Source organism: Chlorocebus sabaeus, chromosome 14 (genome assembly GCF_047675955.1).
Source record: "Chlorocebus sabaeus isolate Y175 chromosome 14, mChlSab1.0.hap1, whole genome shotgun sequence".
In the NCBI taxonomy this organism is placed as follows: domain Eukaryota; kingdom Metazoa; phylum Chordata; class Mammalia; order Primates; family Cercopithecidae; genus Chlorocebus; species Chlorocebus sabaeus.
The window spans coordinates 24,926,615-24,942,793 of record NC_132917.1 but is presented as its reverse complement, the minus strand read 5'-3'; the positions used below and the strand labels follow the sequence as shown (position 1 = coordinate 24,942,793).

General features: G+C 52.1%; 1 protein-coding gene across 9 annotated transcripts in view; it reads left to right on the top strand.

Moving 5' to 3' along the window:
• DNMT3A (DNA methyltransferase 3 alpha) overlaps positions 1–16,179 on the top strand; it is a 114,670-nt gene that overhangs the window by 76,839 nt on the left and 21,652 nt on the right. The window contains exons 1-2 of one of the 9 annotated variants that reach the window (XM_007971266.3): positions 13,454–13,575; positions 16,003–16,070. The exons of 5 other annotated variants lie outside the window; for them this stretch is intronic. In XM_007971266.3, coding sequence (XP_007969457.1) covers positions 13,572–13,575; positions 16,003–16,070 — 72 coding nt within the window. In that variant the 5' untranslated portion in view covers positions 13,454–13,571. Of the gene's footprint in view, positions 1–13,453; positions 13,576–13,636; positions 13,858–16,002; positions 16,071–16,179 lie in introns of those variants that run through there. 3 more of the 9 variants (XM_073022833.1, XM_038006653.2, XM_007971264.3) reach the window with 3 other exon arrangements.

The window sequence follows — 16,179 nt, the reverse complement described above, 5'->3', positions numbered from 1 at the left end:
TTAGAACAACCCCTACTTTTTAGTGGTGAGAAAAAAAGAGGCAGGGTGGGGTAGGCGCCTGACTAGTAGCTGGCCCAGGGCCAGCTCCTGGCCACAGCAAAGCCTGAACCAGGGAAAGGGTGTTGAACTTTACTGAGCACCTACTTTACATCAGGCACTATGCCAGGAGCATGAGCTTTTACCACAATCCTAAAACATGTTACCTGTATTTAATATATAAGAAACCTTTCTTTTTTTTGTCTTTGTTTTTATTTGAGATGGAGTCTCACTCTGTTACCCAGGCTGGAGTGCAGTGGAGCGATCTTGGCTCACTGCAACTGCTGCCTCCTGGGTTCAAGTGATTCTCCTGCCTCAGCCTCCTGCGTAGCTAGGATTACAGGCTCCTGCCACCACACCCAGCTAATTTTTTGTATTTTTAGTAGAGATGGGGTTTCACCATGTTGGCCAGTCTGGTCTCAAACTCCTGACCTCATGATCCGCCTGCCTCAGCCCCCAAAGTGCTGGGATTACAGGCATGAGCCACCGTGCCCGGCCAGAAGTATTTTTTTAACCTCTATTTTGCTATTAGAAAACTAAGATGTATCTAGGTAAGTAGGTTGCGGCCACATGGGTATCCTAATGGAGTGGCCCAGTGGACCAGACTAGACTCCAAATCTCACCTTGCTTCTATTGTGTACCCAAATGACTCATCTACACTCCCAGTTTTCCTGGTTTCCTGGCTTGGAAATTGTCATGAAATTGAAGAATGCACTTAGAAGAGAGAGAGAGAGTTGGCCTGGCTTTCCAGCCTGCCGCATGCTCTTCCCGCCCCTGGCCTGCAGTTGTTGGGGCTGTTCCCCATGCCTCTTTGCCAGGAGGCTCGGGTCCCTTTCAGCCTCCCCGACCACCCCTCCCAGCTCTACTCATGTGGTCCTGAACCCTTGCCCTTGAATTGCTGTTTTTACATGACCATATGGATGATGTTGTGAAACTGGATTAAGAAAATGTTGGAATGAGATTTGGGAGGCCTGATTTCTCGTCTCAGCTTCTGCCCCTCCTTAGCTATGGATGTGAGGAGGTCTTTCTGCTTTCGGCATTTTAGTTTCCTGGTTTATAATGTGACAGAAATAAATGAGATGACCCCAGAGATTGTAAAATTCCATCATGGCAGGTTGGGGGGTGAGACTAGAATCATGATCTGCATCTGCACTCTCTTTGTTACCTAGATTACCTTGTATATAAATTCTAAATTAAATATTTGAGTGAATTCTCAGACCTCGCATACATGTCTCTTCTAAAGGCACATACATGAAGCATCCTTATAAAAACTCTTTTTAGCTGGGCGTGGTGGCTCACGCCTGTAATCCCAGCACTTTGGGAGGCCAAGGCGGGCAGATCACGAGGTCAGGAGATCGAGACCATCCTGGCTAACACAGTGAAACCCTGTCTCTGCTAAAAATACAGAAAATTAGCCAGGCGTGGTGGCAGGCGCCTGTAGTCCCAGCTACTCTAGTCCCAGCTACGTGGGAGGCTGAGCCAGGAGAATGGCGTGAACCTGGGAGGCGGAGCTTGCAGTGAGCCGAGATCGCGCTACTGCACTCCAGCCTGGGCGACAGAGTCAGGCTCCGTATCAAAAAAAAACAAAAAACAAAAAACTATTTTTTAAAAAAACCTTTGATCCAGCGCAGTGGCTCACGCCTGTAATCCCAACACTTTGGGAGGCCAAGGCGGGCGGATCACTTGAGGCCAGGAATTCGAGACCAGCCTGGCTAACATGGTGAAACCCCGTCTCTACTGAAAATACAAAAATTAGCTGGGCGTAGTGGCACATGCCTGTAATCCCAGCTACTTGGAAGGCTGAGGCACAAGAATCGTTTGAGCCAGAGTGGTGAAGGTTGCAGTGAGTCAAGATTGCGCCACTGCACTCCAGCCTGGGCGACAGAGCAAGACCCTGTCTCAAAACAAAACAAAAAACCCAAAGGGTTGTCCAGCCTTTACTGAGCGGATACTGTGTGCTCAGTCTTTAAGATACCACCTTGTGTGTCTGGGTGTCTACTATGTTCCAACATTTTCTAGACGCTAAGGAAGCAAATTTAAAGGTACGTCAGAATCCCTACCCTCCCCTGCGAGAGGTTGGTAGTAAATGAATGAATTGTGCTGTAGCCAGGGCAGGGTTGTTTTAGAAATACTGAAGGAAGGACTATGCAAGCAACTCCCTAGCCCTACCTAAGGACCTCAGGGAAGGCGGTGCCCAGGGAGAGGCAGTGTACCGCCATTGACCTGAACAGGACTGCTTGGCAGGGACAGTGGGGGAAGGGCATGGAATGGGGTCCGAAGGGAGATGGTCAAAGAAATCCTCTAGAAGTTTGGAGTCTAGAGCACCTCAAGGTTTCTCTAATATTTAGGCCAACTTTAACTTTCCCATAGCACTGTCTGTGGGACTGACAAAGCAGAAAATATAATGGCCAATGTTCTCTCTGCTTTAAAAACCAGACTGCTTGTCAGGGAGGCCGTGGGATGTTCAAGTATGGGGTGGTCTGCCAGAGCCCTCTGTGCCACTTTATTAAGGGGCCAGTACACTAGTTAAAGGAGTTAATGAACCTCAGTACTTAATACTTATTGCTTAGTAATTCCGTACTTAGTAAATACACATATACTATGCTAGTGGTGGGGTAGGGGGAGACCAGTTGGATACAGTCCCTGTCCCAGAGGCAGACATTGTCAAGTGGAGGAGTCAGGAATGTTCCCAACAAGCCTCAGTGGCAGGCAGAGCGTGGGGCTTGCTCTGTGCTCCTGTGTAATAAGAGCCCAACATGAATCATAAAGGAGCATGAGAGAAGCTTCCTGGAGGAGACAGGCATCCTTTGAGAATTTCAGTAAGTGCAAAGAGGCTGGCTGGGTGCAGTATAATCCCAGCACTTTGGGAGACCAAAGTGGGAGGATCGCTTGAGCCCAGGAGTTCAAGACTAGCCTGGGTCACGTGGCCAGACCCCCCTCTCTACAAAAAAAAAAAAAAAAAAATTTAATTAGCTGGGCATGGTGTTGTGTGCCGTGGTCCCAGCTACTCAGGAGGCTGAGGTCGAGGCTGCAGTGAGCCGTGGTCATGCCACTGGACTCCAGCCTGGGTGACAGAGTGAGATACTGTCTCAAATAAATAAATAAATAAATAAATAAATAAATAAATAAATGTGTAAAAGAGGAGGAAGGCATTTCAGGAAAAGGAACTACTGAGGGCAAAGAGAAGGAGGCACTTCTGGGTTGTTTAGGGAATAGTAGATCTGGCAATAGGGTGCAGGGCTTAGGGAGGATGGGTAAGAAGAGAGAGAACTAGAAAGCAAGGTGGTCACATCCTCAAGGGTCTTCCTGCTATAGTGAGAAATTTAAGCTTCGTTGTGCAGTGGAGAGCAGGGGTGGAAGAGAATTGGACATGTAGTTTAGGAAGATAACCTGGCAGAATGGTAAAGATTCCCCAGAGAGGGGAAGTTTAGAAGCAGGACCAGGTAGGAGAACATTACATTTGGCCTTGGCTGAGGGTTGAGGAAATGAGAGGCAGACTTGAAAGAATTGCTAGAACTGGTCCTGGTTGGAGGGGAGGGAAAAATTTGCCTGGTATCGGGGGCTGGGCTGGGGACAGGATTCATTATCTGAGCTAGAGAATCCTGGAGGAAGAGCAGGTTTGAGGCAGGATGATGGAGTGAACTTTTCATTTTCTTATGTATTCTGATGAGCAGAAGTTTTTAATAAAGTCTAACTTACCCATTTTTTTCTTTTATTGGTCAGTTTGTGTGTGTTATCTCTCAGAATTATCTGTCTACCCCAAGGTCATTAAGACATTTTATCTTAGGAGGGGGTGGATTTTTGAGTGAGGGTTTGGATAAGCTGCTTTTGAGAAGCCAGCAGATTGGTGTCCATGGGGACAGGTTTATTTTTTTTTGAGACAGAGTCTCACTCTGTCGCCAGGCTGGAGTGCAGTGGCACAATTTCGGCTCACTACAACCTCTGACTCCCTGGTTCAGGTGATTCTCCTGCCTCAGCCTTCCGAGTAACTGGGACTACAGGCACGTGCTGCCACGCCCAGCTAATTTTTGTAATTTTAGTAGAGATGTTGGCAAGGCTGGTCTCAAACTCCTGACCTCAGGTGATACACCCACCTCGTCCTCCCAAAGTGCTGGGATTACAGGCGTGAGCCACCATACCTGGCCACCTCTGGCTAATTTTTGTATTTTTAGTAGAGATGAGTTTTCACCATGTTGGCCAGGCTGGTCTCGAACTCCTGACCTCAAGTGATCTGCCCACCTTGGTCTCCCAAAGTGCTGGAATTACAGACGTGAGCCATCACGCCGGGGCTCCGTTAATTTTTGAGACAGAGTCTTGCTCTGTCGCCCAGGCTGGAGTGCAGTGGCATGCTCTGATCGTAGCTCACTTCAACCTGGAACTCTTGGGCTCAAGTGATCCTCCCACCTCAGCTTCCCAAGTAGCTGGGATTACAGGCACGTGCCGCCACGTCCTCTGTGGAGCCCTTTCTGACTTCCATCAACTTCCTGTGGCCACCCCGCATCCTTCACCTCTCAGTCTGCACTCCCTCCCAGGCCAACTGCATGGTGTGTGTATGTGTGCGCGCGCAAGTGTGCGTGTGAATGTTACCATTTTTCTGACTTGCCATTCTTCAATAGCAACTCTACAGATGCCACAGCTCTTCCCTGTTCCTCTTTAGTCCATGAATGGTGGGCAGTATAAATATTATTTTCACTTGCAACTCAGATGGATTGAGCAAAAACAGGAATAACACCTCAGCTGCCTGTATATTTGATGCTAGATGCTATTGGAAAGGCAGCTTTGTGAGGCAAAAAAAATAAAATAAACAAGAATTGAATGAACTTGCTTATATACCAAAGATGCTCTTAGACTTCAGTGTTTCTCAAAGGGTGGGACTGTGTGCTATCCCACCAGAACCACCTGGGCAGTGCATTAAAAAGGCACACTCCTGGAGCAGAAGCTCTGGGGCAGTACCTGTAGGTCTGATTTTCTAGCCAGCCCCCCAGATGATTCTGGGACTTACTACAACTTGAAAACCACCAAGCTTCAGATGATTAGAAGTAAACCAAATCTGGCACAGATGAGAGTCCCACACAGATGTATCAGTAGATGTATTTATTGTATCACCTACATTGGCAGTGGGGGCCTCTCTGCACATTTTGCTTAAACATGACTACCTGGGCCAGGTTAATCACGTTGGGAATTTAGTGATGTGCCCAGCACGGGTGATTGATATGGCCTGGGTTGCCAGTCTAATCTTGAATAACAAGCAAGGAAGAAGTACGGACTCTAAGGCGGCAGACCTAGGGAACAGTTTCCAAACAGGGTTTGGGGGAAAAGACCGGAAAAGACTTGGTACAGGAATTTAAATGTTTCCTTTCGGATGGAGATGGCAGGGTTCCCGCTGTTTTCAGCAATAGTTACCGCAATGCCTGTCTGCTGGGATCCTCTGGAGTCTTCTCTTTGGACCCTGAAACTTGAGAGGGTCTGCATGCCTGAATCTGAATGCGGCTCCTTTAGGCCCCTCCCTTTGACCCCCGGAGGCTGGAGAAGGGGTGGGGGAAGGGTGGGGAAAACAGGCCTGGCTGTTAAGGTTTACCAGGTTCCTTTTGGCCCACACGCCTCTTAGTATAAACTTAACACTTCTCTCCAGGGTCCAGTTTCTAAAGCAAAGTGACAGCATCGACACGTCCCTAAAGCAAACTTGTCATGAAGTCCCTCACCTCTCAAATGTGAGTCCCTCCTGGCTTCCTTTGATCTTATCTGTAATATTTAGCCGATACATGTGATTCCATTAGGCTAGTTAGGAAACCAAGACCCAAAGAAGCTAGGGGTTATTTAAGGTCTCGTCATCAGCTGTAAAACGCCCTGCTCAGCACCCTGCTCAGTGAAAGACCTGGCATCCCCTCCCAGTTGAATTTCCTGGTAAGGGGCATGTGAGATCCAGGGTCATGGGGCACTGCCACCCTCCCCCCCCCCCCCCTCCGCCGTGGCATCTCTGCTCCCTGGCCCCAGACTGAGTCACTGGTAGAGTTGTGCAGACCCAGCAGTTCCGGGATAGGGGGTGGAAGTGAGCAGGAAGAAAGAGCTGGGTTTGTGGAGAAGCCTTCCCCTTATGGGGCAGACCCGGAGCTGTAGGGAAAAGGAAGGCAGACACCAAAGCTTCAGAGCCTGATGGCGCGCAGCTGCTGGGCTGGGACTTCCCAACATACACCATTAGGGAAGTGTAGGGTTGGCTGGGAGAGAATGAGGGAGCCAGGGGCTCTGGGATAGAGGTGGGGGGAGAAGGGGAGGTGAGGGTATCAGCAAGAGGGAAGGACTGCCTTTCCAGTAGGTGGGCTCCCCCATCCTGCATCTTCCTCTCTTGATTTAGAATAATTCATCTAGAGTGTCAGTGCAAAAAGCCCCTTACCACTCCCCCTCCCTAACAATACCCTAAGGCTGTGCTTGTGCTTTTCATTCCTGCCCTTCATCTGCCAGGAAGCTCATGCAGTTGCAGATGCCCCCTAGATCTGGCCATTCCTGTCTGAAAAACCTGGGAGGTTGTGCCCATTCCTAGTTTCTGCTCTTTCATCTTCCCTTGAGTCTTCCTGCCTTCACTGATCCCAGCCGCCTCTGAGTTCCTTCGGCACATGTAGAAAGCATCCCTACCACATAATTTACCATCTAATTGCATGCTGTCTTGAATGAGGGCTGTGGTTTCATGTGTGGTGGGTCTTGGGTACACAGTTAGGCTGTGAGTAACAGAAGCCTAGAGCCCCATCGCGTCTACTAGCTCTTGCACCTCTTTGCTTCCCTTCCCCCAAGTCTACCTATTGCAGGTACTAAGGACCGACCGATCCGATCCGGTGTTTAGGTGAGCTTCAGGCAGGCTCCCAGGATAAAGCACAGTTCCCTTACAGGTTCTAAAACTAGACTGGTCAGTGCAGGGGTTAGAGGGGTGCCCCTGCCCGACCGCATTTGCCCAAATGCTGTTCCTCTCCCCAGACTCAGGGAGGAGGTTCTGCTTCAGGGCCCAGGTTTGGGGTGATGGCATAGAGCCCAACCAGGCAGTACACTGCAGTTGCCATGGTGACCCTTTTGCTTTTCTTCAGGAGGATGGATTTCTCTTTCAGCCCAAATCATCTGCCTGGGCTACTCTGAGAACCAGACTCCTAGCCCCCTACCTTCCGCATTCCACCACAGGGGGCAGCTTGTCAGGGGCTTTGGTTTGAAATCACAGTCCAGCATCCAACAGCAGCAGGTTGTGCTTGAACAGGGAGCAGGCGGGAAAGGCCCAGAGGAGGGGCTCACCTGGGGCGCATGCCCTGAGGGAGCTGACCTCCATCTCCTTCTGCTACCCCTCCTCTCTCCAGACCACTTCTCTCCAGTGAATGACTCTGACCCTTCCGGTGGGCTGGGTACTCTCTAGGCCTCAGTGCCCTCATTTGTAACAGAGACAGCCAGGGCTCTCCGTGTTTCCACACCTGGCTAGTATTAGAGTTACTCAGGGAGGTGTTAGTAGATTCCTGGGCCCCACTCTGAGCCTGCTGATCTACACAGGTGGAGCCCAAGAATCTGTATTTTTAAAGCCCTCCTTGGGTGATCCAGATGCAATTAAACCAAAGTGAGTCTGGGGTTCTCCTGGCAAGATGATCTGCAAGGCCCTTGTGAAAAGAAAGGAAGCTCTGCCTCTCCGGGCTTCCAGGAGCTTCTGGAGAGCCCCTTACAGGCTAGTCTTGTCAGGAAGCGGGTGTTTCCTGGTCATGCTGGCTAAGCCAAGACCAGACCCCCACCTCTCTCCCTTCAGGGAAGCCAGGAGAGAGAGAGTGACAGGAAGGGGGGATGTTGCCATAACAACAAGCTCCAGGCAGAGGCCTCCCTTCCAGGGGCTGGTACTTCACCCCAGTCCTGGTGGTTTCCATGGAGATGGGTTACGGAGGGACAGGGGGAACATTTGCCCCACTTAGAGCATCAACCAGGAGCTGCCAGAAGGCAGAACACCGCTAGGTGCGAGCCTTTGGACCCCTCTGCTCTCCGGGTGCACATCTGACACCTTCCCCCTGCTTAGTTGCTCTCTCTGCGACTGGTCTCCTTAGCAACAAGTCCTGCTAACTCCATGCTGTTGGCTCCATGGCTATTTTTAGCTTCACTGCCAGCAGCCCAGTCCTGGTCATTTGCTTGCAACCTCCATATGGATTGCAAGGGAATAGGAAAACAAAGATTCTCGGCCTCTTTTGGGAGCCCTAGACTGGGACCTCTTAGCAACGATTAGAATTCTTGTCTGCGGTTCCTGAGACAACATTGCATTCATTTCAGCAAACAGTTTTAATCCTCTATTTTGGGCAAGATGCTCTAGCCCACACTGCTTCCATACGAAGGTGAATGAGGTCCAGTCCCTGCCCTGTAGGAGGAATATTTAATCTTGTAAAGGAGAAAGGGACAGGAGGGGAGGATAAGGGCGAGGGGCCAGGGCAGCACTGTCAAAAGAACTTTCTGGGATGATGGCAATGTTCTAAAATCTGTGCCATCCAATTCAGTAGCCTCCAGCCACATGTGGCTCTTGGACACTTGGAATGTGGCCAGTGTGACTGAGGAACTAAATTTTAATTTGTATTTAATTCAAATAGACACATGCAGCCAGTAACTGCTGTCCTGGACAGTGCAGGGCTAGAGGAACTTTCATGGTGGAGGTCACTGGCAGACTGGTGTAGAAAGATATGCAGGGTTTTGGTGGTGAAAGTTGAAGGGGAGGAGCCTTCCAGGAAGAAGGAACAGCATGAGGAATAGCAAGTGGGCGGGCAAAGCGTGGGCTTCATGATATCACACGGAGGCCTCCAGATTCGTGGGGGCCTAGAATGTCACGCAGAGTGTTGACTGATTGGCATTGAGGCTTTTGAGCTGTAGGTGGGAGGAGGACAGGTTCAGAACAGACATCCATCCTGACCTCTCTTTTTGTCTGGATAAAGTCTCCCTGGTCTTGGGGTTGGTGGGAATATGTGTGGGGTGGAAAACATGCAGTGACTTCATATGTGTTGCTTTGCAGATGGCTTTATAGGGACCATGGCTTCTCTGATTCAGAGTAGAGAGACTCACATGGTAAATGTCCTGTGGGATGGCAGCAACATCATCTACCCTTATCCTGCCAGAACTGGATTTTATGATAGAGCATGCCACAGAGCACTGAACTTTGAGTAAAACGTCAGGCATGAGCTCCAGGCATTGCTGCTCTTTGGAGAAGTATCGTGATGGCCTAGTGTCTTGTCTCAGTTCTTTGAGGCTGGAAAGTCACATTAACACACTTATGATCATGACTCTTCAAAGACCCAGGAGAGTGATGCACCCCAGAATGTTAGATTTACCAATTGATAACAGGGCATGTCCTCACCACACAGATCATAATACTTGTCCTGCTGTTTTCTGGCAACTTACTGGTATCAGAGTCATTGGAAAATGTAATTAAAATTGGAAGTTTGCTTGATGAATATGGGATCAGGGCAGAGAGATGTCCTTCAGAGGTATTTTTATTGGGCTTTGGAGGCCTATGGGATCACTGTTGTCTGCCCACCAAACAGGAACTGTACCGTCATTCTTGGGTCACTCTCTCCGTTGGACCACACTGGATACTTCCTTTCCAGCACCTCTTTTAGGCTCTTGACATCCAGCATATTTTCTTTCGTCCAGGAGTTCCTCCTTTCAACATACTTTTATAACAAGTCCAAAAACATGGCTTATTTTACATGATGCTGGTATTTGAGTTGACTATCTTTAACTCAATCAAAAGACCTATCTGGTAAACTGCCAGGAGGTTTACTTTGGAAGCTCAAGAGCACGTGTGACCTGAGGATCCTTGATGATTGTCCCATCTTAGTAAGGGGATTTTTCCTTTTAGTAAAATCACTCCTGCTCTAGATCTTGGGGTCTCTTCTGCTTTGGGGTGTGACTCTGTGCATTGACCACAAAGAAGACACATCTCTGTTTAAGTGACTCAGTCTAGAAAAGGCAGTGTTTCCTGACTGCATAGTTACAGGAGAGGGAAGGAAGATGCTCTGGGTTGTTAAGGGGACACCTTTGAGCCTAGGCTTCCTTTTGCTTGTTGGGAAGTTGTGTGGAAGAGGTAAGATTTGACTTTAATGTTAAAGGATGAGAATAAGGAAGTTTGACGGCAGGAGGGAACATCTACTTAGTATGTGGGCCAAGAGAAAGTGAACAGTTCTGGCCAGTTCTAACACTTTGAGTCCTTGCTACACACATGGCATCATTGCAGTCTGATGTCCCAGGACCACAGAATGTGGAGTCTAAGGTGTTTAGCCACGTTATAATGGAAGAGCAGGTATCATACGTGAGACAGTGTCTGAAAAAGGCCGCCAAGCCAGAACCAGAAACTTCTTTTGAGAGGATGCCTGAAGTGAGTTCTCAGGCCCATTGACCGGCATGGATGCAGAAGAGGTATCAGTGAGAGAAGCAGTGAAGCAAGTCATACTGCATTCCCTAAAGGTTGGGAGCAGACAAGAGGGACAAATTCTGGGCTTCTCACTTCCGCTTGGGGAGCCCCGGAAATGTGTACTAGGCAAATACCTTAGTTGTGTTGAAAGATGGGTTGGTGGCCGGGCGCGGTGGCTCAAGCCTGTAATCCCAGCACTTTGGGAGGCCGAGGCGGGCGGATCACGAGGTCAGGAGATCGAGACCATCCTGGCTAACACGGTGAAACCCCGTCTCTACTAAAAAATACAAAAAACTAGCCAGGCGAGGTGGCGGGCGCCTGTAGTCCCAGCTACTCGGGAGGCTGAGGCAGGAGAATGACGGGAACCCGGGAGGTGGAGCTTGCAGTGAGCTGAGATCCGGCCACTGCACTCCAGCCTGGGCGACAGAGCGAGACTCCGTCTCAAAAAAAAAAAAAAAGAAAGATGGGTTGGAACAGAAGTGGGCCTGTGTTTTTGTCTGCTTATTTTTCGAATAACTTCTTTTTTTTTTTTTTTTTTTTTTTTTTTGTTTGTTTTTTGTTTTTTGAGACGGAGTCTTGCTCTGTCACCCGGGCTGGAGTGCAGTGGCCGGATCTCAGCTCACTGCAAGCTCCGCCTCCCGGGTTTACGCCATTCTCCTGCCTCAGCCTCCTGAGTAGCGGGGACTACAGGCGCCCGCCACCTCGCCCGGCTAGTTTTTTTGTGTTTTTAGTAGAGACGGGGTTTCACTGTGTTAGCCAGGATGGTCTCGATCTCCTGACCTCGTGATCCGCCCGTCTCGGCCTCCCAAAGTGCTGGGATTACAGGCTTGAGCCACCGCGCCCGGCCATAACTTCTTTTCCTAGCTGTATGGATTCTGGGTCTCAGGGTTGGGGGAGTCTGTACCCAAGTCTTCTAGGTAGAAGGCTCTGTGGTTTGGGGTCCTTGCTCTTCAGGGTTTGCTTGCTCTGATGGCCCTCAGGGGGAGGGGAGGCTCCCTCACTGCACATCTTATGACTTCATTATACCAGCACCTGTATGTCCCAGGTGACTGAGGCTGGGAGCCAGGCACCTAGGGAGTTGTCTCATTGTCATTAGGGGATGCTGGCATTCCATGGCCCAAGAGGGCTGATGTCATCACTGCTGTTTTGCAGATGAGACAACAGATTTCTTGGAGGTTAAGTGACTTGTTTAAGGTCATGGTGGTGGAAACAGAACTGAAGTCCAGATATTTTTTTTTTTTTTTTTTTGAGACAGAGTCTCACTCTGTCGCCCAGGCTGGAGTGCAGTGACACAATCTCGGCTCACTGCAACCTCCACCTCCTAGGTTGAAGCGATTCACCTGCCTTGGCCTCCCAGGTAGCTGGGATTACAGGCGCACACCACCACGCCAGGCTAATTTTTGTATTTTTAGTAGAGGCAAGTTTTCACCATGTTGGTCAGGCCAGTCTCAAACTCCTGACCTCATGATCCACCTGCCTCGGTCTCCCAAAGTGCTGGGATTACAGGCATGAGCTACCACGCCCGGCCAAGTCCAGATCTTCTAACAAGTGCCGCTGCCCAAGTAGCCCTCTGCTGTTGGGAGCATTTTCCTCCAGTTCCTCGGTTCTTCCTTCTGATTCATCTTGCCAACTGAAACTAGGCTGATCTTTCCAAAATACTCATTCATCTTGTCAGAAAACCTGCGGTTATTCTTCCCTGCTACAGAATATACCCACGGACGCACCTGAAGGCTTGCCATTACCTTGCCCTGTCGTGTACTGGGAGGGTGGAGGTGGGTGAGGGTCTCCTCCCTCCCCAGCCTGGCAGCTCTTGCTCATCCCACCCATCTCACCTCATTCCAAGTCCGATCCAGCCTCCAGGCCCAGTCTGCTCACCTGGAACTCACCTCTAACCTCTTTTGTCATCCATGCCGCCCATTTTTTTCTACTTGGTATTTGTGGCATAGTTACCTTTACATATGTTTGTTTTACAGTGATCTTTTCATATTTCTCCAAGTCTAGTGGAATCTTCAACCCCTGGAGGGCAGAGCCAACAGGGTCTCTTTCTTTATCTGATCCTACAGCCAACGTAATGGAGGGCTGTGGGTGGGGACTGCGTCTGCCTTGGGGGTAGGTGCCTTTGTTCAAGAGGAGGAAGCTTGAAATGGTGGAGGCTGCACCTGGAGGCCGCACCTGGAGGCCCCAGGAGAGGAGTCAGGTCTTCTCGATCTGCAGATGTTTGAGCCTGGGAATGAAGGAATTGCTGAACTTTCTGAAGGAGCGCCCTCGCCGCGACCAACCTTGCAAACAGGAAAATGAGAAATCCAGGGAAGGCCCGGAGTGACGTAGGGGCCCTGGGACTCGAAGCCTGACCTCCTCACGCCGCGCTTTTTGAGGCCCCTCTGCTTCTCTATTCACCTGTAGTGTGGATGCGGGAGCCCCCCCAAACATCCCCGATCTGGAGCGCTCCCAATGTCTGCGCGCGCCTGCTGTCACTCTCCGTCTGTGTGCTGAGTTTTCCTACAGCTTCCTGGGCCTCCTATCTGTAAGCTTTTTCTTTTTTTTTTTTTTTTTTTTTTTTTGGTTGTGCTTCTGAGAAACTCACTTTTCACAACTTTCTCCCGGCTCTCCCAGGCCGTCCGAAAGCTCCGGCTTGCTTTCGCCCGGACTCCCGGCTCCCTCCGGGCAGGCGGCTCGGGAGCAGCCCCTTCCCTCCCTTACCGGCCCCCCGGCCCCGCGCTAATCTCTTCCAGAGCTGGGGGAGGGGCCGGGCGGTCTTCCCGGAGGCGGGGCGCTCCCTGCAGCCCGGCCTGGGCGGGCCCTGGGAACGGGCGGGGAACGGCCTCGCCCCCCGGCCCCGCGCCCCTCGGACCGATGGAGAGGGGTTGGCCCAGCGCCAGCGTCGGAGCGCCGGCCCCCTCCCCGGGCCGCTCGCAGCCAACCAGGCCCTCCAGCGGGGCCCACGTGACCTGGAGTCCTAGACAAAGAAAATGTTCCCTCCCTCCCCCCCGCCGCCCCCCTCCCCTCCCAGTGGCCCCCTCCGCCCCCAGCCCCATCGCCCCCTTCCCCTCCCCCCAGACGGGCAGCTACTTCCAGAGCTTCAGGGCCGGGGCTCACACCTGAGCGCGACTGCAGAGGGGCTGCACCTGGCCTTATGGGTAGGTTCCTGGACGGAGCCCCGGGGAGACCGGGGGCGGGGAGGCGGCAGGGCCGGTGGGAGGATCTCCGCAGCCCTCCGGGTTTGAAAAGAGTCAAGTATGCCTCCCCAGCCCGCAGCAGCCGGGGCGTCCCGGCCTGGCCCGAGTTCTGGAGATGCTGACTTAGTGCTGGCCCGCCGCCTCCCTGCCCACGAGCCCCAAGGCCCCACTCCTCGAGGGCTCCAGTGGCACCTGGCGCCCTCGGGGGACAGGAAGAGCAGCCGGCTGGGAGCCCGGGCAGTGGTAACTGCAGGCTGGGGCACGCGGAGCTGGTAGCCCAGGAGTTGGGTTGGAGGCAGCTTCAGCTGAGCTGGCAGATGGGTGCCTGGCACTTCCCTGTTGACCTGCGTTCCTGGCTGGGGGACCACGCTTTCCTCAGGGCCCTGCCAGCTTGCGGCCTCTTGAGAGGGACAGCTTCCTCTCCTGCGAGTTCCTGGAAGCCTCCGGGCAGGCCGCCAGAAAGAAGTGGTGGGGGGCGGAGGGCACGGTGCGACCCTGACAGGGGGCCGGCCTGTGACACCAGGGTAGCCCAAGGCCGCATGGGCTTGGGGGCGGTGGCGTTCAGACCTCTGACCTTTGGAATGGGAAGCGCTGCAGTCGCAGGGGGAGGTGGAGGCGGGACAACTGCCTGAGGAGATGGGAGTGGACAGGAGGCAGTAGTCACCGGAGTTCCCGGTGGCTTTCCCAGGCTGGACGGACTCCAGGACCAGGGGCTTCCGTGAGCCAGCAGGGAGTGGGGAATGGTGTGGTGTCTCTTGAATGCTGCCTGGTTTCTCTGCCCCCCCTGGGGGTGAGCGGCCTGCAGCCCAAATGGGAGAGCCTCGAGTTTACCCCTGTTTCTCTTATTGTTTGCCTGGGGAGGAAGACAGGAGTGCAGGGGGAAGGGGTGCTTTCCCTACGCCCCAGACAGGCCTATTCTAATGAGGCCCCTCCCCCACCCAGCTCCGGCTGCCCCTTCTTCCCCTTTCGTCAGGCCTCCCGCTGCTAACCCACCCCCTTCTTCCTTCCCCCACCCCACTGCCCCAGTCCTGATGGAGGCCCCTTCCTCCTCCGCCAGCCCTCACCGGGCCGGGTGCGTGTTCTGCACCAAGTGGGCTGGGGATGCTGAACAGCTCGCAGCGCGGCATCTGACAAGCTGGGGGAAGTTGTGGGGGAAGAAGAATGTTCAGGAACTCGCTGTGAAGGGGCTGAGAAGAGAGACAAAGGGGCCGTGGGGGAGTGCTGAGGGTGGTGTCAGGCACGACTCCTAGACCTGGGGAGCAGCCCAGCCCACCTGCTGCTGCCGCTGTCGAGGAAGTGATAGCGGGTCCTTTCCCCTTCCCGCCCTCTGCCACCTGCACACCTTGTACTGGCTCAGGGGCCTCGCCACGCCTGGAAACAGGGTCTTTGGATCATCCCAGGCATCACCCTAGGTCAGCCACCCATGCCTGAAGCTTGAGAAGGCGTGGTGGGCGAGGAGCAGCGGCGAGGTGTGGGCTCCTCTGCGAGGGTAACTGACGCAGCTGAGGATCCCAGGAAGGGAGGCACCCTCCCCCATAGCGGGGTCCACACCTCAGTGCACCTTCTCTATGGGAGGAGGCGATGGCTAATTGATAGTAGGAAGGGGAGGGCAGAGTTTTGGCCAGGTGAGAGTGGGACTAGGGAGCGATGAGCAATTACTCCACATTCTTCCACCCCCGCAGTCCGATCCGTGAGCTCATTCCGCCATCCATGAGCTCATTTTCCCAGCTGTTTGGGGGTTGGGGGCAAAGGATGCATTATCCTGTTTTAGAATTTGTTGAGTCAGAGGAAAAACTAGGATTTAACATCTTCAGTGTTTTCGGAATCGCCATAAGACACAGATTTGGTCTGTGGCTTGGAGGCAAAGACTTGAAGACTCAGTGAAATTAAATGAATCCATAAGACAATACGTTGGACCACTGAGCTTCAAACAAAGGTTCCTAACCTGGGACCCTTGGATCTGGGGGGTCCACTGACAGGCTTTGGGAGAGTCCTGGGAATCATTGGTCCGTATATACACCAGATTCTTAAACAGGTCAGAAAAGCTTACCAGAAATCCTTCCGCTCAAGTGCCTTTTTATGTTGGAGCAACTCCTACCAGAAAGGACTGCTACTGGTTGTGAGGCTCAGACTTCAGATGAGAGCTCTTCCTACTCCAGGTTGCTTGCTTATCCTCTTTACCCTTGAGGATGGGTTTGCATTTGCAGCTCTAGGCCCCTGGGGGAGCTCTTTTGAAAGGCATGTAGAAAATGGGGTTTTCTCCCCTCTGAATCTGGTATGGTGGAAATGGGTGCAGAGCCTTGAAGTCTGAGAGCCGTGTTTCCTAGATTCAGTAAAAGGCTAATGGTTCTCAGAGCTAAGTATCAAGGATTTCATTCTCCTTTGTAGGGATCCTGGAGCGGGTTGTGAGAAGGAATGGGCGCGTGGATCGTAGCCTGAAAGACGAGTGTGATACGGTGAAAGGATGGAGGCTGTGCAATGGGAGAATAACTGGGGTTTGGCTTATTAATTTGTTGGTGGGATGGCAGAGAGCACGCCTGGTCTATAGTGCCTGCTCAGTAAATA